This window comes from Eleutherodactylus coqui, chromosome 2 (assembly GCF_035609145.1).
Source record: "Eleutherodactylus coqui strain aEleCoq1 chromosome 2, aEleCoq1.hap1, whole genome shotgun sequence".
NCBI classification, from domain to species: domain Eukaryota; kingdom Metazoa; phylum Chordata; class Amphibia; order Anura; family Eleutherodactylidae; genus Eleutherodactylus; species Eleutherodactylus coqui.
In genome coordinates, this window is record NC_089838.1 from 197,800,772 (window position 1) to 197,825,073 (window position 24,302).

Here is a 24,302-nt window from a genome sequence, read left to right on the forward strand (position 1 = left end):
CTCTCCCTGCTCTCCTGCCACAATGAAGGACAGGCAGCCCCTGTCAGAAAGTCTCCTGGCTGCCTTCCTCCCTCCTGCACTGTCTCTCCTGTGCTGGCTGCCGGAGGTAGTGTGAGCACACTGCTGCTGTGGAGACCCGGCAGATCGGGTGACACATTCCTCTGCCTGTTGGTGTGTGACGCTGGAGCCGCTCTCCGCATGTCTCCCTGCTCTGTGAGGAGATTTGCAGCGCTGCTGGTGAGTTCAGATGAGCTGTTTTGAGCAGGGGGAGCAGAGTCCGGGTGCTGTGAGAGGGAGTTCTCAGACCTCTCTGTCAGTGCGACCTCGTGGTCCCTGGGTGCCATGTTTGCCGGCCGGCGGAGAGAAGGAGTGCTGTAGAGGTACCTTGAGAGCGGGGGGTCCGTGGCATGCGAGATGCTCCCCTTCTTTTTGCCAGCCTTCACCATGCTGTCAGGAGGGTGGTAGGAGACTGTTTGCTTGGGTCCAGACTGTTAAGTTTGGTGTAGGTCAGGGGTCCCCAACTCCAGTCCTCAGGGACCACCAACAGGTCATGTTTTCAGGATATCCTATAGCAAGAACACCTGTGGCAATGTCTGAGGCACCGACAATAATTACATCACCTGTGCAATACTGAGGAAATCCTGAAAACATGACCTGTTGGCGGTCCCTGAGGACTGGAGTTGGGGAACACTGGTGTAGGTGACCGGAGCCCTGATCTGTTGCTTCCTCATGCTGCCATGCCAAAGTCACCGACTGGGAAGTATTTCAATTAAATGTTTATTACATTATTGTAAAGTTTAAAAAATTTCAAATAAAAATTACAGTAAGAAAAAAAATAAATAAATAAATAAATGTGGCGCAAACATGTAAGACCATTTTCTGGCATAATTTGTGCCAGAAAACTGTTGTAATTTTGAACAGTAACTAAGCCCAACTATCTTCAGAAATGAGTGACATGTACAAGATTTGTATCACCAGAATAGCTGAAATAGCCTGCCCAAATGTACTCAGCAGAAGTTCCTGTCACCCTGCATGCGGTCACTTACACCTAGTCTATGACTTGGACAGAACTAAGGCCTCCATCACACAGGGCGTTTGCAGCCTTTTCAGCCCACCTGAAAACGCTGCCCATTCATTTAAATGAGAGACTCAGCTGAAAACGCCCAAGAATAGAACATGCAGCGCTTTCAAAACGCAGCGCTTTTCAAAGCAGCGGTTTCAGCCCTGTGTGAGCAACCCCATTGAAATGAATGGGAGCCTTGTACAGCGTTTAGAACAGGGCTGAAAGCGCCCTGTGTGAGGGAGGCCTAAAGGGCATTTTTCACGTCCTTACAGGACCATAAACTAAGTTATGGTGGTGTTAGAGGATGTGACAGAGCTGAGTGATGGGTTTTTATCCTCACTTGATCCAGAGGTGCCCCCTCTGAAGTCGGCGGGCGCACAAGACTCTGAAAAGAGTCTGATTTTGGTGCCAGATGCCAACTTTGAAGGGGGACAGTGCCGAATTGTAAGAGTGGGTTAGGAAAAAAAAATCATCCCAGGTTAGTTTACTAGGTGATATACCCTGCGTTGTACGGCGATTTTTATGAGCCCAGCACCACACTCTTATGGAAGCTGCCCAAAGAAAATCTGTTGCCCATAGCAACTAATCACAGCGCAACTTTCATTTTCCCTCAGCAGTATAAGAAATTGCAACTCATCGCAGCGCAGCTTTCATTTTACCTCCACTGTGAGAAGAAACTAGCTCGTTACCCGTGACTTTGTCCACGTGGAATTTGTATTTTTTTCATCTAATCTGTGTTTTGCTGCATATTGAAATGGTGAAAGGAATGTGGCTGCAACCTGCTATGTCAGCACAGTTTTGTATGTCATCTTTTGCTAGGATATAAAGGTTTGGCGCTTGCACGGCATACTAAAATTAAAAATGGATAGGAAATATGATTATCAAAAGGAAATAATTTCCTTTACTGCTGAGGTAAAATGAAAGCTGCCCTGTGATTGGTTGCTAGAGCTCAGCTTTCATTCCTTATACAGCTGAGGTAAGGTATTATTGTACCTTGACGCCACCAGGAAGCTAGGGGTTTGACAGGAGAAATGCCTCTCACACCCCTAGCTCCAGATAGAGTGACTTGTCAAAGGTCCTAGTAGTACGCTGTGTATTGATTGTTGGCTGCTGTGGATGCTCAGTGTTAGGGATGTTTGACCTGTTAGGCTTAAATTGTTAGTTCTAAATGCTTGTATGTTAGACGTGTAACATGAAAGCATTTATAGTTCATAATGTAAGGCTAACAGGGTAATATTGTATTGGTGGAGACGAGACTGACTGGCCGGTCACACCCCCTGCACCTGATTGGGTGGAAAGCTGGGTCCCGTGCAGGTCCTGGCAGGGCACTAAGGGTGTCCTACAGCTTGAAGCCTGCTAGCGCCAGTGGGAGACCGACAGGACCGACAGACAGCAGAGACAGGGGACAACAGCGGCCTGAGAGCAGATCTACAGACAGTGGCGGCCACTAAGGGTGTCCTACAGCATGAAGGCTGGGAGCGCCGGCAGGACATCCACACCATCCAGAGGCATCCACACAAGGGGCAACGGTAGCAGATCCTGTAAAAGTGGTGGCCGGCGCTAAGAGATCCACAGGCAGGGGAGCAGTGGGGGTGCCAGCGGCAGCAGATGCAGAGCCAGGAAAAATCCCCGAACTGCAGCGCCAAGACGTGGAGCACCGGCAGCAGCAGCAGACTCACCGGCAGCGGCTCCAGCACAGCAGAAGCAGTGAGAGAGTGAAGGAAGTCCCTCACTGCACTGGGATTCCTCCCACGGACCCAGGATCACACAGTGAGCTGAGGTGGCGGCTACCGGTAGGCCTGGGGAAAAGGGGACGGCAGCGTCTGTATAGATTCACGCGAGAACAAACAGGTTAGGGTTTGGGTTGTTTTTTATATTAGGCTTAGATTATTCACTATTAATGCTTCCATGTTAGTGCTGTAACTTGGAAGTAGATACAGCTAATGATGTACGCCTAACATAAAAATTAACCATAACTCTACAGCCGTGGCAAAAGTCTATACAGATGCTGCTCCTAGGACCTGTCAAACCCCTAGCTTCCGGTGGCATCAAGATACAATAATACTAGCTAACTGGTCAAACATCCCTAAGCATCAATGGCAGGCTACTGTTATTACAAACTAAGCAGCAAGCCCTCTAGCACTGCCGTGGATCTGCAGCCGCCACCAGCCACGACAGAGGGGAGAGTGTCTCCGGGGATGAGATTCAGCAGCGGCAACAGCCGCTGAACACCCTGCAGCAGCGTGAACAGGGGAGAGGAGCCGGGATGGCATGTTTCACATTACCTGGCAGTGGAGATGAGGCACAGCAGCGCCGAACGTCACATGAGTAAAGTGCAGGAGCGGGAAGCAGTGCGCCAGGAACAATACAGCAGGCTTGGGGAGCACGGCGGCAAGTTACCAACACCACCTGGGATCCTACAGCACCGCGCCGTTCACAAAAGGACAGGAGATGGGAGCAGAGGGGCCGGAACGCAACAGCAGTAGCAGGGACCACAGCTGCGGGGACGAAAGCACACCAGCTGGGAGCAGAGGGGCGGGGAGCACAGTTAACGGCTTGGAAGCCGGAACACAACAGTTATACTGGCTTGCCAGGACCTACAGACAACCCATCTTTTCCAGCCAATGAGGTGCAGGGGGCGTCACCAGGCAGTCACTCTTGTCTCCAGCAGGGCTTCCTGGTGGCGTCAAGATACAATAATATCCTGAGGTAAAATAAAAGCTGTTCTGTGATTGGTTGTCATTTATTATACTGCTGAGGTAAAATAAAAGCTGCGCCGTGATTGGCTGCTACAGGCAACACAGATTCTCTTTAAAATATCAATTTATGTTAATGTGTCTTTCGTTCAAGTTTTAATCCCGGGCAATGCAGGGTATCCCTGCTAACTTAATAAACGCATATGTGCGGCAGCAACGTCTGCCCATTTGTGTAGGCATAGCTTATGATGTGCACCCCTTCCCCTCTGTCTTGCCACACGGCTCAGCGGAGCTGCATCTGCACATCACCAAATAAATGTGTCTTGTTGAGCTCGCTAGAGAACTCTGTAAATTTTCAGGATAAAATGTAGCCTTTCTCCCTGTCAGATTTCATCAAAATCGCTTCAGCATTTAGCCGCGGAAAGGGAACTGACAGAGTTACTTTTGCATTCATACTAGTTTGGATGGAAACTGAGCTGTGATTGGTTGCTATTGTCAACAAAAATTACAGGGGAAGCTGCTGAGTTTTTGATTTTTAGTTATGCCAGTATTTGTCGCCTGGTGCTGAAGAACACTCGTGCAAACTTTCACTCAAATCGGACCAGAATTGCGGATTTGTATACGAGACAAACAAACAGATTTAGCATATCTTTATCTATCTATCTATATTAGAATGTATGTGTGTATGTGCCAGCATAACTCCACCATGTCCCTGGAGCAATTTCAACCAAACTTAGTACATGTATAACTCATCCCATGGGGACAAATTATGGGGTGATAAGACAGCCCCATTAACCCGGGGAGAGGGGAAAGCCAGAATTGCACTTAAGCAGATCGTTTTTATTTCACAGTCTTATCTAACACAGACAACCTCCTCCTCATCATACACTAATCTATTACTCTGACAACCTCCTCATTCTCAAAATACTAACATATCACACAGACCTCCTGCTCCTCAGATAATAATATATTACACAGAGAACCTCCTCCTCTGCTCCAACTACCACACAGCTTCCCACCAGCACTAAACCACTATGTACCACACAGAGATGAGCCCCCTCTTATAAAAGCTGGCCAAAAGGAAATCTGTGTTGCCCATAGCAACTAGAGATGAGCGAGCACCAAAATGCTCGGGTGCTCGTTACTCGAGACGAACTTTTCGCGATGCTCGAGGGTTCGTTTCCACTAACTAACCCCATTGAAGTCAATGGGCGACTTGAGCATTTTTGTATATCGCCGATGCTCGCTAAGGACTTTCATTTGTGAAAATCTGGGCAATTCAAGAAAGTGATGGGAACGACACAGAAACGGATAGGGCAGGCGAGGGGCTACATGTTGGGCTGCATCTCAAGTTCCCAGGTCCCACTATTAAAGGAGATGTCTCGAGGAAGCAGTGAATTTTTTTTTTCCCCAGTTCCCCTAATTAAGCATACATTACTAAGCCCCCCTGTAAATGACTTTTCTAGCTGGTTTCTACTTACAGTTCCAGCGTTTCAGCAACTTATAAAAGTTTCCCCAAGATGGCCGCCGGCTCTTTTCCCTTCGCTCGCTGCAGCCCGACGTGCGCGCTCCCAAGACGCTACCAGCTGTGTCTCCCTGACAACCAAACGCCCCGCAGCCGCCGACCGGACCCCGGGATTGAACGCCGCCGACCAGTCACCCACCGCCAGGCAGCAGGTAACCGGCGCTCCCCCCCCGGCTCCCCAGCGCTCCCCCCCCCCCCGGCTCCCCAGCGCTCCCCCCCCCCCCGGCTCCCCAGCGCTCCCCCCCCCCCCCCGGCTCCCCAGCGCTCCCCCGGCTCCCCAGCGCTCCCCCGGCTCCCCAGCGCTCCCCCCCCCCCCCCGTCTCCCCAGCGCTCCCCCCCCCCCCCCCGGCTCCCCAGCGCTCCCCCCCCCCCCCCCCCCGGCTCCCCAGCGCCCCCCCCCCCCGGCTCCCCAGCGCTCCCCCCCCCCCCCCGGCTCCCCAGCGCTCCCCTCCCCCGGCTCCCCAGCGCTACGCCCCGGCTCCCCAGCGCTACGCCCCGGCTCCCCAGCGCTACGCCCTGACAACAGACAAAGGCCCCTCGGCCCAGCGCTAGGTTCCGGAGCCCAGCGCTGGGTTCCGGAGGGCCCCGGGGCCTAGCGCTGGGCCCCGGGGGCCTAGTGCTGGGCTCCGGGGCCTTCACCTGTTAGTGAACATCACCCCCGACCTATCACTTACCTGGGCGGCTTCTCGGGACAGCTGGGCGGCTTCTCGGCTGGGCAGCTCCAGTTTCTGCACCTTCCTCTAACAGAGGATGGTACAGAATGGCCGCTCCAGCGCGCTCCCGAGCAGTGACAGCTCGTCTGCGCATGCGCAGAAGAGCTGTAGCGGGGAGCACACTGAAGCGGCTCGTGCTGAAAGGAGAAGACCGGACTGCGCAAGCGCGTCTAAAAAAGCAAGCTGCCAGCGAATTTAGACGGAACCATGGAGACGAGGACGCTAGCAACGGAGCAGGTAAGTGAATAACTTCTGTATGGCTCATATTTAATGCACGATGTATATTACAAAGTGCATTAATATGGCCATACAGAAGTGTATAACCCCACTTGATTTCGCGAGACATCCCCTTTAAGCCACAATATCGGCAAGAGTGGGCCCCCCCTCCCAACAATGTTAACTTCTGAAAAGCCCTCATTAGCAAAGCATACCTTAGCTAAGCACCACACTACCTCCAACAAAGCACAATCACTGCCTGCATGACACTCCGCTGCCACTTCTCCTGGGTTAACATGCTGCCCAACCCCCCCTCCCCCCCCCGCACGACCCAGTGTCCACAGCGCACACCAAAGTATCCCTGCGCAGCCTTCAGCTGCACGCATGCCACACACTGGCCTCATAGCCACACCACCCTCATGTCTATTTATAAGTGCGTCTGCCATGAGGAGGAACCGCAGGCACACACTGCAGAGGGTTTGCACGGCCAGGCAGCGACCCTCTTTAAAAGGGGCGGGGCGATAGCCCACAATGATGTACAGAAGCAATGAGAAATCCAATCCTGTACCACCTCCATCAGGAGCGGCACACGTGGGCATAGCAATGGGGAACCCATGTGCCACACACTATTCATTCTGTCAAGGTGTCTGCATGCCCCAGTCAGACCGGGTTTTTTTATAAATAGTCACAGGCAGGTACAACTCCGCAATGGGAATTCCGTGTGCACCCACAGCATGGGTGGCTCCCTGGAACCCACCGGCGGTACATAAATATATCCCATTGCGTTGCCCATCACAGCTGAGGTAACGTCAGGTTTAATGCAGGTGGGCTTCGGCCCACACTGCATGCCCCAGTCAGATTGGGGTTCTTTATAAGTAGACACAGGCAGTCACAACTCCGTGTGGACCGACAGCATGGGTGGGTCCCAGGAAGCCACCGGCGGTACATAAATATATCCCATTGCAGTGCCCTGGACAGCAAAGCTAACGTCAGATTAAATGCAGGTGGGCTTCGGCGGTACATTAATGTATCCCATTGCAGTGCCCTGCTCAGCAGAGCTAACGTCACATACAATACAGGTGTGCTTCGGCCCACAGTGCATGCCCCAGTCAGAGTGGTAATATGTACCTTAACAGTAACCGCGTTGGTGGGAATGTGGTGGCGACTGCGGACCTAGTAGCGCGGTTTTATTTAGTTGGTTTTTGGAATGCGGCCAGGATTAAGTGGGCCATGGCGGGGGGATGGTGGGGGGGGGGGGCTCTCTTGTTGTGTCGGTAAAGGTGAAATTCTTGGACTGCCACCAGACGGACCTATGCAAAGGTATTTGCCAAGAATGTTTTCATTGTTGGAGGAGGAGGGGGATGTTTTTGTGGCACTACGTGTCCTCTCCACGTGTCCGTGGTTATATGCACCTTAACAGTAACTGCGTTGGTGGGAAATGGCCTCGCCACCATCATGTCTTTGGGAAGCCTCCGTTTCCACACCCCAGTGACATAGCATTAGCAGCGGTATAGGTAGAGCCCAGAATTAGTAACATTTCAGCGGTAGCATGAGGGACAGGCCCCAGTAATATATCACTAGCAGCAGTATAGGGGGAGCACAGTATTAGTTCCATTTCAGTAGTAGTAGCAGTCCAGACAGGCCCCAGTGACAATTCCGAAGCAGCAGTATAGGGGGGAGCACAGTATTAGTTCCATTTCAGTAGTTGTAGCAGTCAAGACAGTCCACAGTAACATTCCCGTTGCAGCAGTTTAGGGAGATAACAGTCTCTTGCACATTTCAGTAGTTGCAGAATAGACAAGGCCCCAGTTACATTTATGTAGCAAAAGTGTAGGCCAACCCCACACACCTTGCTGTACCATGAGTGCAGGCGAAGCCCATAAAAATTACTAGGATTACACTGTAGGCGAGGGCCCAAAAAAAGTGGTGTACCAACAGTACTAATGTACCTCAGAAAAATTGCCCATGCCCAACCAAGAGGGCAGGTGAAACCCATTAATAGCTTTGGTTACTGTGGCTTAATTTGTACCTAGGCCTGGAGGCAGCCCAGTTAAAGGGGTTGTCCCGCACCGAAACGGGTTTTTTTTTTTTAAACCCCCCCCGCGTTCGGCGCGAGACAACCCCGATGCAGGGGTTAAAAAAACCACCCGCACAGCGCTTACCTGAATCCCGGCGGTCCGGCGTCTTCATACTCACCTGCTGAAGATGGCCGCCGGGATCCTCTGTCTTCATGGACCGCAGGGCTTCTGTGCGGTCCATTGCCGATTCCAGCCTCCTGATTGGCTGGAATCGGCACGTGACGGGGCGGAGCTACACGGAGCCCCATTCAGAAAAGAAGAAGACCCGGACTGCGCAAGCGCGGCTAATTTGGCCATCGGAGGGCGAAAATTAGTCGGCACCATGGAGACGAGGACGCCAGCAACGGAGCAGGTAAGTATAAAACTTTTTATAACTTCTGTATGGCTCATAATTAATGCACAATGTACATTACAAAGTGCATTATTATGGCCATGCAGAAGTGTATAGACCCACTTGCTGCCTCGGGACAACCCCTTTAAAATAAAAATTGGTTCAGGTGCAAGTTTCAACGCTTTAATGAGAATTGAAACGTATAAACATTGTTTACTAAAGTCATATGACTGAGCCTTGTGGGCCTAAGAAAAATTGCCCGTTCGGCGTGATTACGTGAGGTTTCAGGAGGAGGAGCAGGAGGAGGAGGATGACTACAGAGATTGATGAAGCTAAAAGGTCCCCGTTTTGGATGGTGATAGAGAGCGATGCTTCCATCTGCGGGTGCAGCCTACGTTTTGTTTAGGTACCGCTGCTGTCTGCTGGTGGAGAAGAGAAGTCTGGGGAAATCCAGGCTTTGTTCATCTTTATGAGTGTAAGCCTGTCGGCACTGTCGGTTGACAGGCGGGTACGCTTATCCGTGAGGATTCCCCCAGCCGCACTAAACACCCTCTCTGACAAGACGCTAGCCGCAGGACAAGCAAGCACCTCCAGGGCATACAGCGCGAGTTCAGGCCACGTGTCCAGCTTCTACACCCAGTAGTTGTAGGGGGCAGAGGCGTCACGGAGGACAGTCGTGCGATCGGCTACGTACTCCCTCACCATCCTTTTACAGTGCTCCCGCCGACTCAGCCTTGACTGGGGAGCGGTGACACAGTCTTGCTGGGGAGCCATAAAGCTGTCAAAGGCCTTGGAGAGTGTTCCCCTGCCTGTGCTGTACATGCTGCCTGATCTCTGCGCCTCCCCTGCTACCTGGCTGTCGGAACTGCGCCTTCTGCCACTAGCGCTGTCGGATGGCAATTTTACCATCAGTTTGTCCGCCAGGGTCTGGTGGTATAGCATCACTCTCAAACCCCTTTCCTCTATGGGTATGAGAGTGGAAAGGTTCTCCTTATACCGTGGGTCGAGCAGTGTGTACACCCAGTAATCAGTAGTGGCCAGAATGCGTGTAACGCAAGGGTCACGAGAAAGGCATCCTAACATGAAGTCCGCCATGTGTGCCAGGGTAACTGTACGCAACACATGGCTGTCCTCACTAGGAAGATCACTTTCAGGATCCTCCTCCTCCTCAGGCCATACACGCTGAAAGGATGACAGGCAAGCAGCATGGGTACCCTCAGCAGTGGGCCAAGCTGTCTCTTCCCCCTCCTTCTCAAGCTCCTCCTCCCCAACTCGCTGAGATATAGACATGAGGATGCTCTGACTATCCAGCGACATATTGTCTTCCCCCGCCTCCGTTTCCGAGCGCAAAGCGTCTGCCTTTATGCTTTGCAGGGAACTTCTCAAGAGGCATAGCAGAGGAATGGTGACGCTAATGATTGCAGCATCGCCGCTCAGCATCTGGGTAGACTCCTCAAAGTTTCCAAGGACCTGGCAGATGTCTGCCAACCAGGCCCACTCTTCTGTAAAGAATTGAGGAGGCTGACTCCCACTACGCCGCCCATGTTGGAGTTGGTATTCCACTATAGCTATGCTGCTCATAGAGCCTGGCCAACATGTGGAGCGTAGAGTTCCACCGAGTGGGCACGTCGCACAGCAGTCGGTGCACTGGCAGATTAAACCGATGTTGCAGGGTCCGCAGGGTGGCAGCGTCCGTTTTGGACTTGCGGAAATGTGCGCTGAGCCGGCGCACCTTTCCAAGCAGGTCTGACAAGCGTGGGTAGCTTTTCAGAAAGCGCTGAACCACCAAATTAAAGACGTGAGCCAGGCATGGCACGTGCGTGAGGCTGCCGAGCTGCCGAGCCGCCACCAGGTTACGGACGTTTTCCCACATGACCATGCTCGGTTGTAGGCTCAGCGGCGAAAGCCAGCGGTCGGTCTGCTCTGTCAGACCCTGCAGCAGTTGGTGGGCCGTATGTCTCTTCTCTCCTAAGCTGAGTAGTTTCAGCACGGCCTGCTGGCGCTTGCCCACCGCTGTGCTGCCACCTCGTGCGACACCGACTGGTGGCGACGTGCTGCTGCTGACACATCTTGATTGCAAGACAGAGGTTGCGTAGGAGGAGGAGGAGGAGGAGGGTGGTTTAGTGGAGGAAGCATACACCGCTGCAGATACCAGCACCGAGCTGGGGCCCGCAATTCTGGGGGTGGGTAGGACGTGAGCGGTCCCAGGCTCTGACTCAGTCCCAGCCTCCACTAAATTCACCCAATGTGCCGTCAGGGAGATATAGTGGCCATGCCCGCCTGTGCTTGTCCACGTGTCCGTTGTTAAGTGGACCTTGGCAGTAACCGCGCTGGTGAGGGCGCGTACAATGTTGCGAGAGACGTGGTCGTGCAGGGCTGGGACGGCACATCGGGAAAAGTAGTCGCGACTGGGAACCGAGTAGCGCGGGGCAGCCGCCGCCATCATGTTTTTGAAAGCCTCCGTTTCCACAAGCCTATACGGCAGCATCTCCAGGCTCATCAATTTGGCTATCTGCACGTTTAACGCTTGAGCGTGCGGGTGCGTGGCGGCGTACTTGCGCTTGCGCTCCAACACTTGCGCTAGCGACGGCTGGACGGTGCGCTGACAGACATTGGTGAATGGGGCCGAGCACAGCGGAGGTGAGGGTGTGGGTGCAGGCCGGGAGACGGTAGTGCCTGTGTCCTGAGAGGGGGGTTGGATCTCAGTGGCAGGTTGGGGCACAGGGGGAGAGGCAGTGGTGCAAACCGGAGGCGGTGAACGGCCTGCGTCCCACCTTGTGGGGTGCTTGGCCATCATATGCCTGCGCATGCTGGTGGTGGTGAGGCTGGTGGTGGTGGCTCCCCGGCTGATCTTGGCGCGACAAACCTTGCACACCACAGTTCGTCGGTCGTATGCACTCTCAGTGAAAAACTGCCAGACCTTTGAGCACCTCGGCCTCTGCAGGGTGGCATGGCGCGAGGGGGCGCTTTGGGAAACAGTTGGTGGATTATTCGGTCTGGCCCTGCCTCCTCTACCCCTGGCCACCGCACTGCCTCTTCCAACCTGCCCTGCTGCTGCACTTGCCTCCCCCTCTGAAGACCTGTCCTCAGTAGGCTTAGCAAACCAGGTGGGGTCAGTCACCTCATCGTCCAGCTGCTCTTCCTCCGAATCCTCTGTGCACTCCTCCCTCGGACTTACTGCAATTACTACTACCTGAGTGATAGACAACTGTGTCTCATCGTCATCGTCCTCCTCACCCACTGAAAGCTCTTGAGACAGTTGCCGGAAGTCCCCAGCCTCATACCCCGGAACCCGGGAACTTTCCAAAGGTTGGGCATCAGTCACAACAAACTCCTGCGGTGGGAGAGGAACCTTTGCTGCCCATTCTGGGCAGGGGCCCGGGAACAGTTCCTGGGAGTCTGCCTGCTCCTCAGAATGTGTCATTGTAATGGAGTGAGGAGGCTGGGAGGAAGGAGGAGCAGCAGCCAGAGGATTCAGAGTTGCAGCAGTGGACGGCGTAGAACTCTGGGTGGTCGATAGATTGCTGGATGCACTTTCTGCCATCCACGACAGGATCTGCTCACACTGCTCATTTTCTAATAAAGGTCTACCGCGTGGACCCATTAATTGTGAGATGAATCTGGGGACCCCTGAAATTTGCCTCTCTCCTAATCCCGCAGCAGTCCGCTGCGATACACCTGGATCAGGAGCTCGGCCTGTGCCCACACCCTGACTTGGGCCTCCGAGTCCTCGCCCGCGTCCACGTCCTCTAGACCTACCCCTACCCCTCAGCATGGTGTATTACGAGTATAGCAGAAACAGAACGCTGTAATTAAATGTGTCGCTTATTGGCCTGTGGTTGGAGGCTGACTTCACTTACGGAACGCACAGCAGAGCCAGCAAACAATTTTGCGCACGCCTGCACTGTGACGTAGGTGCGTATGACTCAGCTAGTGGAATTCACAGCGCAGAAGCAGTCAAGTGGCCAAAGGCCACTAGTAGGCCCTAAGTATTTAGCTTCTAATATTTTTAAATGCAGAGCTGGTACAGCAGACAGATACTGTAGGCAGCGTATATTATGTATACTGTTTCCCTCTGGCGGGATGACGGCGGTGATGTAACGGAGACAGCAGAGCCAGCAAACAATTTTGCGCACGCCTGCACTGTGACGTAGGTGCGTATGACTCAGCTAGTGGAATTCACAGCGCAGAAGCAATCAAGCCTGCTGTAACGCTTAGCTGCGTATTAATTAGGACTACTACCCCCAGCAGACACGCAGTACACTGAAGACGGTCACAGGCAGCTCAAATATACTATTTTTCCCCAATGTTTTTGAAAAAGCCCACTGCCTATATAGCCTGTATATCTCTTTCCCTGTACCACTGTCCCTGCCTCACCAGTACTGGCCCTTTACTCTGTACAATGACTGCAGACTGAGGACGCAATGCTCTGCACGCCCGATATACAAAAAAAAAGTGCAACACTGCTCACAGCAGCCTCAACAGTACTGCACATGGTCAGATGTGGCCCTAAGAAGGACCGTTGGGGTTTTTGAAGCCTAATATAACTCCTAACGCTCTCCCTATAGCAGCAGCATCAGCAGCACTGTCCCTGATCTTTGTCAGAATGCATCTGTGGCGAGCCGCGGGCGGGGCAGATTTTAACACTCGGGTGTCACCTGATCTCCCCAGCCACTCACTGCAGGGGGGTGGTATAGGGCTGGAACATCACAGGAGGAAGTTGTAATGCCTTCCATGTCTTTCTATTGGCCAGAAAAGCGCGCTAACGTCTCAGGGAAGGAAGTGAAAGTAACTCGAACATCGCGTGGTGCTCGTCTCGAGTAACGAGCATCTCGAACACCCTAATACTCGAACGAGCATCAAGCTTGGACGAGTGCGCTCGCTCATTTCTAATAGCAACCAATCACTGCGCAACTTTCATTTTACCTCAGCAGAACAACAAGTGAGCTGTGATTGGTTGCTATTGGCAACAAAAATTACAGGGGAAGTCGGTGAGTTTATAATTTTTAATTATGCCAGTATTACACAGACCTCCTGCTCCTCAGATAATAATATCTTACATGGACAACTTCCTCCTCCTCAAATACTAATATTACACATATGACCTCCTCCTCATATACTAATATATTACACAGACGACCTCCTCCTCATATACTAATATATTACACAGACGACCTCCTCCTCATATACTAATATATTACACAGACGACCTCCTCCTCATATACTAATATATTACACAGACGACCTCCTCCTCATATACTAATATATTACACAGACGACCTCCTCCTCATATACTAATATATTACACAGACGACCTCCTCCTCATATACTAATATATTACACAGACGACCTCTTCCTCCTTATATACTAATGTATTAAATCAGTGTACACACACACACACACACCCATTTAAATTCTTTTCGTGTCTAAAAATTAATTACACGGGCAACGCTGGGTAATCAGCTAGTTATATATAAGATGGTGCTATGGGGACGTTAAAGATTTCCTTTAAAAGCACATTCCCTAATACTTGGTTGCGCCGCCTTTGACAACAATGGCAGCCTCCACATGTTTTGTCTAGTCATGAGGTCTATATGTTGTAAAGAACTATTTTGTTTTAACGCACAAATATTGACTGTGAAAAATGTGATCCGCAAAACGAATAGTTTATCTTGTAAATTTTCTGTCAATAATTTTTATTACTTTTTAAGAACATGAAATTATAATGTTGGTCTCATTTAAGGCCGGCTGCACATGACCGAGTCAGATTCTGCATACGGAAGCCCACAGTTGAGTCCAGCCCTGACCGTGGCCAGCGTCTGCGTCTATCTTACTCTTTTCTTCATCTGTATTGCAGATGGCTGTGGTGAACTGCTGTCGGACATGCGCAGTACAGATATTTTTTTTCCAAAAATTTCTTTCCTGCACTGTCAGTAGGCGATGACACAGTACCTGCCACCTATCTGCAATGTCAATTGCGGACGGGTCGTGGGTTGGACGGCTTCCACTGTCTTCAATGGAAGCTGTCCGTGCGGGCACTGCACAAAAATAGATCATGCTGCGATTTTTCCTCCACTCGTGGAAATCGCAATTGATTTCCGTAAGTGTGCAGGAAGAAGCAATTTTCCATAGTAAGCTACAAATGGTATTTGCTGCGGAACCACGGTGGGTGCGGACACCGACCGCAGATTCCGCAAATCAAATCTGTTCGTGTGCAATCGGCTTATGTCTGCCAAAGTCTGATCTATCAAAGTAATGCATTATTTATGCCGCATGGTGAATGTTATCAGGAAAACAAAATGCACAACATTAAAATTGCGCTTTTTTTGGTCACCCCATCTCCAAAAATCGTGTGGTGTTTTTTTTTTGTTTTTTTAAAAAAGCAATCAAAGTTGTATGTATTCCAGAATGGTAGCCATAAAAACTACAAGACGTCCTGCAAAAAAGGAGCCCTTACACAACTACGTCAATGGCAAAAGTAAAAAAGTTATAGCTATCAGAAGATGGCAGCAGAAAATAGTTTTTTTCCAAATATATTTTATTTTTTTAAAAGTAGTAAAGCAAAAAATGCATATAAATTTGGTATTCTCGTAATTTTACTGATCAATAGAATAAAGTTATGTCATTTTTTCCAGTGTGTACTCCGTTAAGATTTGTTTTTTTCCCATATGACTCCACTTAGGAATTTTTTTTAAGTTTTTCAGTACATTTATATGGTACATTAAATTATGCCCTTTAAAAGACACAACTTGTCCCGCATAAAACAAGCTATCAGAGGAGTACACTGATGGATAAATAAAGTTATGATTTTTTTTTGAAAGGGAGGAGAAAAAAAAAAAAGAGAATTGGGGAGAGGGGGTCACATCGTTAAGGAGTTAATTAATTACACAATATTAATTATTGCAACATCAATGCAAGATTAAGGTGCTGCCTTGGTAGCAGGTGTTGCTGTACTTAGTGAATTTTAATATTGTTGATTCTTCCTCTACTACAGGGTGACTTTTTCCAGTATCAATCAAGCACTTCACCTGCCAACCTCACTATGAAAGCAACTTCCGGAGAACAACCTTTGACCACCTCATTGCCTCATGTGAAAAAATATTCAAACTCTGTCTCCTTGTACACTAACCCAGCGAGATCTGAAAATTGTCCATCTTCTCGTCCATTGTTATTGTTCCTTCCTTGGTTGGGTTCAAATGTTCGATCTTGGGAGAAATATATGCAGCTGTACTTTAAAATGGGCTTTGATGTGTTGGTGGCAGAAAGCTCATTATCCCAGTTTTTATGGCCCAAGAGCGGTCTGGAATATGCAGCACGTTTGTTAGATCTCCTAATGGGAGAAAAGGATCTTTGTTCCCGCAAACTTTACCTCCATGCAATGTCCATCGGAGGCTACATATTTGCACAGATGTTGGTGGAGTCTTCCAAGGAGCAGCGGGAGATGCTGGAGAGGATTCATGGTCAAGTGTACGACAGCCTTGTTATTGGCAGCATAGAAAGGATGGCAACAGGTGAGTGTAGCACCTACGTTTAAATGAATCCATCTTTAGCGAGTGTTTCAAAACACGAGTGAGTTTATAAATGGATAATTAGATGGTTTAGGCCTCATGTCCATGGGCGAAATTGAATTGCGGAATCCCTGCGGGGCATCCGCAGTTCAATATGCCCATAGACAATTAAATACCTGCGGATGTCATTTTATCTGGGCATGCGGACCACACACGCGGCATAAAAATCACAGCATGCTCCATTTTCTGTGGATTCCCGTACGGACTGCTTCCATTGAAGTCAATGGAAGCTGTTCGATCCTTGGCACACCCACAGCTGACACTGCAGACATGCCACGGATCCATGAGAAACCAGGAGATTTGAAAAAAATGCACTGCGTATGCGCGCAGCATACCGCAGTGCATTAAAAAAGAAGATCTGCCCGGGACAGAAAAGACCCGCACCGCATCTGAACAGGTGAGAAAATGTCCATGGCTGTGGACACGGGTGGAATTTGCTGCGGGATTCTGCACTTGTAATCAATGCATGTCTGTGGACATGAGGCCTTGGACTGTGTGGCTTTATTTATTGATTTTCTTTATGGTTCAAAAGTATTTTATTAGCTGCAACAGATATAACAATACATTCACAGGATAAATCAAAATATAATAAAGACAAGGTTATATTGATTAATTTCGGGAATAATCAACAACCTGTGAAGATTTTCTGATAAAACATAGTAAAACAAAACATAACAGTCCTCCTTGCATTTGTCGCAGAATATCCCATTATCTGGGGACTATGAAGAAAAATGCAGGTATCAAAACCTTATAAAGAAATAGAATGAGATTATGAAGGTGAGAAAGACCCCAGAAAGGAGTGGGGGGGGTAAGGGTACAGGGGAAGTCTGTCCAGTCTGAGTAAATCTCCAAGGCAATTTCACCAGTGGATCATAGCATGTTTTCAGTGTTAAAGGGTGTGTCAAGTCTGTTCAGGGGGCGACAACACCATTAATCAACCATGCACCAAGCTCAGGCAAAGCCCAAAACTGTAGCCAAACCTCCCAGGTATAGTAACATTTTGAAAATCGCATCTGGTCTTTGGCATAAAGTTCCTCCATGTGTTTTAGGTTGTTCATGGCTTCCAGCCACATCAGTCCCAAAGAGGGGGTCATGGACTTCCATTTCCGAGGGAGCTTTTTGCTCGTGACAATGACCCCGGAATCATGGACAACAGTGCCATTTCAGGAGTAAGGTTGAGCGAGTTTTTACAAATAGCTGCGTACAGAGCTCCCACTTCTCACCATAGTGGCTGAATTAGTGTGCAGGACTACCATAAGGGGACAAAGGTCCCTCACTCACAAACATTTAAGTCAGATAGTCTGCTAAACTCAAATTCCTTCAAAATACATGGGAGTGCTACTCTAGGGTTGGTGACGTATATCAGCAGATTGTCTGCGTATAGAGCAACCTTATGTTCCGCACTGCCTATCTTGACCCCCTGGATGCTGCGATTGGCTCTCAGTTCATTCTCTAATGTCTCCATCACTAATCTATAGAGGAAGGGAGATGGGACAACCTTGCCTAGTACCGTTATTGATCTGTATTGGCTGGGACAACTGTCCATTAACTCGCACTCTGGCAGTAGGGCCACAATAGAGGGCCAGAATCTTGCTCAAAAATCATGGGCCTATGCTAACCATCTGCAGAGTCGTCTCGAGAAACTTCCAATCTACCCTATCAAATGCTTTATTGGCATCTACGGATAGTAAGCACAGTGGGTCTCCTGAGCAACATGCCCTGGACACGATGGCCAAAGTTCTAATTGCATTGTCCCCTGCCTCCCTTCCTGCAACAAATCCCACCTAGTCCTTGTCTATCAGTGAGGGGATAAATGGCGTCAGATGGGCTGCCAACATCCCAGAGTAAATCTTGATATCCTGTAGCTGCTACATACGGAGGGATCCTTCCAAGGTTTAGGAATAACCGTTATGGTGGCCTGCAGGGCCTGTGGTGAGTAAGAACACTCATGTGAGACGGCATTAAAACAGTCTAACATTATAGGAGCTATCACCTCCCCACACAGTTTAAAGAAGCGTGGTGTAAAACTGTTCAGCCTGGGGCTCTTGCCCACCTTGAGGGTCTGAAATATATATTGGTCATCTCCTCGAGGGAAAAATCCTCCTCTAATAAACGCCTATTAACCTCAGGGATACTTTCAGGCGTTCTGTGATAGATAGGCATCCCGCACCCAGTCTGTCCCTTAACCTCCCCGTGTGGTCTTTTGGCAGATTATACAAACTGTGATAGAAGGAATGAAAACTGTCCAAGATCACCGTGTTAGTGTATACCTGCCCTCCTCTCTGCAACTGGATGGAGAAAACATATGTCTGAGGGGTCCTCGGGTTAAGGGCCCTAGCCAACACCCTGCTGCATTTGTTCCCATATTTATAAAAGCTCCCCTTGGCTCTGTCTCACTGACATAGCAAAGCTTGGTCTAAAAGAAGTAGGATCTTATTGCGAACATCTGATATTTCTATTGGCTTTTGGTCCGAGAGTGCCTTTTTGTTGGATGACTCCAGGAGACTCAGTTTAGCAACCAGTTCCTCCAAGGCCCTGGCTCTGTCCCGTTTCAATCATGCCCCGTGCGAAATAAAAATACCTCGTAGCGCGCATTTGGGTGCCCCCCAATTTAGTTGGAGCCGGAGTGTTATCTGATAAGCTATCGATCTTAAACTGTTCTATTGCTTGTTGGATCTTCTGTAGGCATACCGCATCGTTTAACAGATTGTCATTAAGCCTCTAGTTATTGTTATTTCTATTTCTCTGGCGCCACTCTAAAGACCCCCAGACCAAAACATGGTCTGACCATAGGATCGACTCAATGGAACACTTATTACCTCTGTCTAGTAGTCCATGTGAAATGAATAAATAATCCAGACGGTGGTAACTATTGTGTGCTGGGGAGTAGTAACTATAGTCCCTATCTCAGACAAAAGGAGTTTGTGCAGGAATTGTTTATGAATGGCAAAAGATGTGCCTACCGCTTTTGTCTGCAGATGAGGGCTGTGGTACCAGGTTGTGTAATGGCGAGGTTTGCACCCAGGAATACTTTCTACTTGAAAATGCGTCTCTTGATATAGTGCTATCATTATGCAATGTTTGTGCAAATAGTCTAGTATTTGCCCTCTTTTTGCTGGTTTGCTTAGGAAGTAACATAGTAACGTAGTTCGTAAGGCCGAATGAAGACAATGTCCATCTAGTTCAGCCTGTCTATCCTTCTGTGTTGTTGATCCAGAGGAAGGCAAAATACCCCAAGAGCAGGAGCCAAATATCCCTTTTGGGGAAAAAATTCCTTCCCGACTCCCTAATGGCAGTCAGACTATTCCTGGATCAATCTCTAATAGTTCCTACCTGCCTTTAAACCCAGATAACAATTAACCTAGGATTTATAACCTATAATAGTCTTCATCTCCAGAAAGACATCATTTACATTTAAGGTGCCAAATGGGAAATTAGCCATCATGTGACTGCTGTGTGATATCCCTCAGAGACCGGACAGAAAAGGGACAGAGGATGGGAAATAGGAGAGTAAAGAGAAAAAGAGAAAGCAGGAATAAAGAGGAGAAAAATTGTGAATGGCATAGAACAGCCGTTACGTGGTAAACCTTGAACGCTAGCGACTTGCCAGAGGTCACACTCCATCACCCAATAGGGAAAGTGAAAGCGCTCAAGGGGTTAGAACGTGCCCTTCGGCTGCGACCACTCTAAATATATATATAAACGCATGAGGTCTCAAATGATGAACCCAGAGCATCAAGGACCCGTGAAATTATGTAAACCTTTTAAATAACCATCCCCTCTCATTTCTCTGGTAGGTGGAAGGCTCCTCCAGGACCGAACCTGAAATGTAGAAAAATAGGAACGAACTTAACAACCCTAACTGAGCTCGTCCCCCCCATTACTCCCTCCCCGCAAGCGGCTGGAAAAAGGAGGTGGTCGAGGACCGACCCTGTTGTATAATCTGTGTCAATGTCCAGCAAGCGCTCCATTTCTAAAGACCTCCTAAGGCCTAGTGCCCACGGCCATGACTGGCTCCGCAAGTGGAATTCCGCAGCGGAGTCCGTCACGGTGCCCTCTCAAAGACCCCATACTCACCTCCGGATCCGCCACCCGATGTCCCGCATCCTGTGCCGGCGCGCATGCGCAGCACAGCGCATGACGCGCCGGCAGTGTCATATGACACGCCCACAGCGTCACATGACACGCCGGCCGCGTCATATGATGCGGGCGTCTGTGGGCGGGGAAGCATTTTCACGCTATCTTCCGCTGTGCTACAGCGAAAGATAACGTGACAGACGGCTTCCATTGACTGCAATGGAAGCCGTCCGCCCGCAACAAATAGAACATGCCACAGGTGATTACGTGTGCTTTCACGGGGTGGAATTCCACGGTGGAATTCCGCACCATGAGCATTGCACTATTAGGTTTAATAGCGGAAATCCGTCCGTGGGAATTAGGCCTTATGGGAGACGCATATTGTCAGGCACAAAAGTTCCTGTTCAAAAAATAAACGAATAAAAAAAAAGTTTTCAGTCATTACATCTAAAAATGATTATCACTGTATCTTAAAGGTCCATTTTTTCCCCTTTTTTAAATATCACATTATTAATCCCTTATGATTAACTGTCAGAATAAAAATATCCAAATGCAGGAATTGCTTATTTTTGGTCATTCCGTCACCAAGAAAAAATTTGGATAGGAAACTATCAAAAAGTCGAATGTTCCGCACAAATGATAGCAATATAATATAGAGATCATCCCTCTAAAAAAGGAGTCCTCCTATAACCTTATTGATGGGAAAAAAAAAAAAATACTATTTGGCATCACTATACTCTTACTGACCCACCAAATAAAGACGTGTCACTCTTAACCCCTTCAGTGGCACGTCCGGAAATTTTCCAGGACTAGCTCCACTGCCCATAGTGATATAGCCTGGAAGATTTCCGGGCTATGTTTCACTATGGGACCATGCAAAACACAATGCCATAAGCTGTGGCATTGTGTTCTGCACACACACCGCCTGCACAGTCCTACAGAGAACCAGTGCAGGACTTTAAAAAAAAGCGTGAAGATATAACCGATCTGCCGGCAACTTCCCACTTCTTTTTTCAAACTCCTGCACTATTTACAAGTTGCCACGAAGACCATCGGCTTGTCAGAAGCCATCCAATGGTCCCCGTGGCAGGGAGAGCTGCGCTGTTTAACCCTTTACATGCCATTGTCTGTGCGACAACAGCATGTAAAGGACTGTCACCATCGGACCCCCTGCAATGTGATCAGGGAGGTCCTGATGGGTCTCTGTGGCACCCGGAGGCTTGAATATAGTCTCCTGGACTGCCAGCTAAATTAGGCTATTATGCTCAGACTCTGTCTGAACATCATAGCTTGTCCAATACTCTGCTATGCCTCAGCATAGCAGAGTATTAGAAGAATTAAAAAAAAGGATTATGCAAGTCCCCTAAAAGGGACAAAAATGTAAAAAAGTTAAAAAGAAAAAAACAAATTGTAAAAAAATAAGAGCCAAAACCCCACCTTTCTCCCTTTACTTTGTAAAAAAATTAAAAACAAAATTACACATGTGGCGTTACGGCGTTTGTAATGATGCAGAGAAGGAAGTTAGTACATTATTTAATCTGCAGGGTGCACGGCATGAAAAAAAGAAATTTTAAACATAGTAAAAATAGCTAATCTAGCCTATCTCACCATACAAAAAATGGAATATAAAGTGATCAAAATGCTGCACGGATCGACAAGTGGTACTAATAAAAAAGTACAACTCATCCCGCAAAATAAAAACCCCTACACAGCTCCGTTGATAAAATTAAAATGCTGGGGGTCCTTGAGTGCTGCGATAAAAAAAAAAAATTATTTTTTTTAAAGTAGCGAAAAAGAAAACAACTATTACAATTTGGTATTGGCATAATAGTACTGGCCTGTAGAATGACTTTAATACATTATGTAGACTGCTCAGAAAATGCTGTGAAAAATAAAAAAACATGCCAGAATTACAGATTTTGTTAATCTTGCCCCTAGAAAAAAATGGAATAAAAAATTATCAAAACTTTACATGTTCCTATAAATTAGATAAATGAAGACTAGAGTTCATCCCCCAAAAACAAGCCCTTCTAGAGCTGTGGCAATGGGGAAAAAAAACTAATACGGCTCTTGGAATGTGGCGACACAAAAGCAAACCTTTAAGAAAAAAAATGTTTTAAATGTACAAAAATAGCAAAACATAAAAAAAACTGTTTAAACTTGGTATCGCCGGAATCGTGGTGACTCAGAATAATCACATTATTTATTCTGCACGCTGAACGCCGTAAAAATGAAATCCAAAAAACAAATGGCAGAATTTCTTTTTATTTTCCCCCAGTCTCCCTACAATTTTTTTTTTTTTACAAAAGTTATGCAATACATTATATATAACAAAAAATAATGCCATCAAAAAGTTCAACTTGTCCCGCAAAAAACAAGTCCTCATATGTCTGCGTCAATGGAAAAATGAAAAAGTTATGGCTCTTGGAAGGCGACTGCAAAATTAGTTGAAATTACATTATTGGCCCATTTAAAAAACCTGCCCTGGTGGGTCTGACAGGGTGGTAAGAAACCCGCCACTCAAGGGGTTAATGCAACATGAACGCTATAAAAATAACACCCCCACCAAAATGTTTTTTTTTTAAATTATTGTAAATCTTCCAGTACATTCTGATGCGTTAAATGGTGCCATTGGAAAATACAAATATATCTTGTAGATGTCACTTGAAAAATAAAAAAGTTATTATGTTTTGCAAGTGTGGATACCAGAACTGCAGAATGTGACTTGGATGCAGCCGCGTCAATAACCCTTGGTCAAAAAAGGGTGAATGTCTTTGTATACTATTCATACCACAGTATAATAAACTTACTCCTACTCTTTTGCAGGTGTGGCACGCATGGTTTCTTTCCCTCTTCTAAAGGTGTTGGTCGTAGGCATGACACTACAGTACTTCTCACTCCTAAAATCCTACACTACGGATTACTATAGGAAAGGGATTGAAGCCTTTTGGGAAACCCCAGTCGCCTGTCCTGCCTTGTTCTTCTACAGCGTAGATGACCCAATGAGCGACCATACTACAGTGGATAAACTCCTGCGGGATTGGGAGAAGAAGGGAATGGAAGTACAGGGCAAGAAATGGGAGAAGTCTGTACATGCAGGGCATCTTCGAGAGCACACACAGGAGTACACCAATATCCTGAACAATTTCATTAACGGTCTACAGGCAAGAGTACCAAAAAGCAAACTGTAGCTGGAGTGCTGCCCAGTTCTTTCACGGCATATACTGGATTAGAGCGGGTATGCTGAAATTATAATATTTTGGTTTTCCGGATGTTTCTCAGGGCGATTCTACAAATCGCCACGTTTTCATTTCCCTTTTTTAACTGATGCTCAAACAATAAAACTGCATACCCAGCAATTCAGTACTCATCTAATTGGCAGGTTCCCCTTTAACCCCTTAGTGAAGGAGCTTTTTTGTTTTTTCCCCCCATTTTGTTTTTTCCTCCTACCTTTTAAAATAATCATAACTCCTTTATTTATTCATCAACGTCGCTGTATGAGGGCTTGTTTTTCGCGAGACAAGTTGTATTTTTCAATGGCACTATTTAATATACCATATAATGTATTTAAAAACTTTTTAAAAATTCTAAATGGAGAGAAATGACATTCCGCCATCTTTCAGTGCCTCTTGTTTTTACGGCACACAAACTGCAACAAAAAATGACATGATAACTTTATTCTATGGGGCAGTACGATGAATAATTTTTTTTTGCTGTAGTACTAGTTTTATTTTTTTCAAATATTAAATTTTTTTAAATTGTTTTCTGTCTCCATTTTCTGCACACAATAACTTTTATTTTTCCATCGACATAGTTGTGTGAGGGCTCATTTTGTGCGGTATGTCCTGTCTTTTCAATTGGTACCATTTTTGAATATATACGACTTTTTGATAGCTTTTTATTACATTTTTTCCTTTTAGACAGGGTGACCAAAAAAAGTGCATTTCTGGCGTTATTTATTTATTTTTTTGGATTACGTTCACTGTGCAGGCCAAATAATACGTTACTTTGGTCTGGCTTTTACGGATGCAGCGA

At 47.9% G+C, this 24,302-nt stretch overlaps 1 protein-coding gene across 1 annotated transcript in view; it reads left to right on the forward strand.

The window, feature by feature from the left end:
* Positions 1–24,050, forward strand: part of LOC136610716 (transmembrane protein 53-like) — a 41,441-nt gene extending 17,391 nt beyond the window's left edge. Inside the window, exons 2-3 of the mRNA XM_066589928.1 lie at positions 15,617–16,133; positions 23,094–24,050. Coding sequence (XP_066446025.1) covers positions 15,617–16,133; positions 23,094–23,458 — 882 coding nt within the window. The 3' untranslated portion in view covers positions 23,459–24,050. The remainder of the gene's footprint in view (positions 1–15,616; positions 16,134–23,093) is intronic.
* The last annotated feature ends 252 nt before the right edge of the window (positions 24,051–24,302 follow it).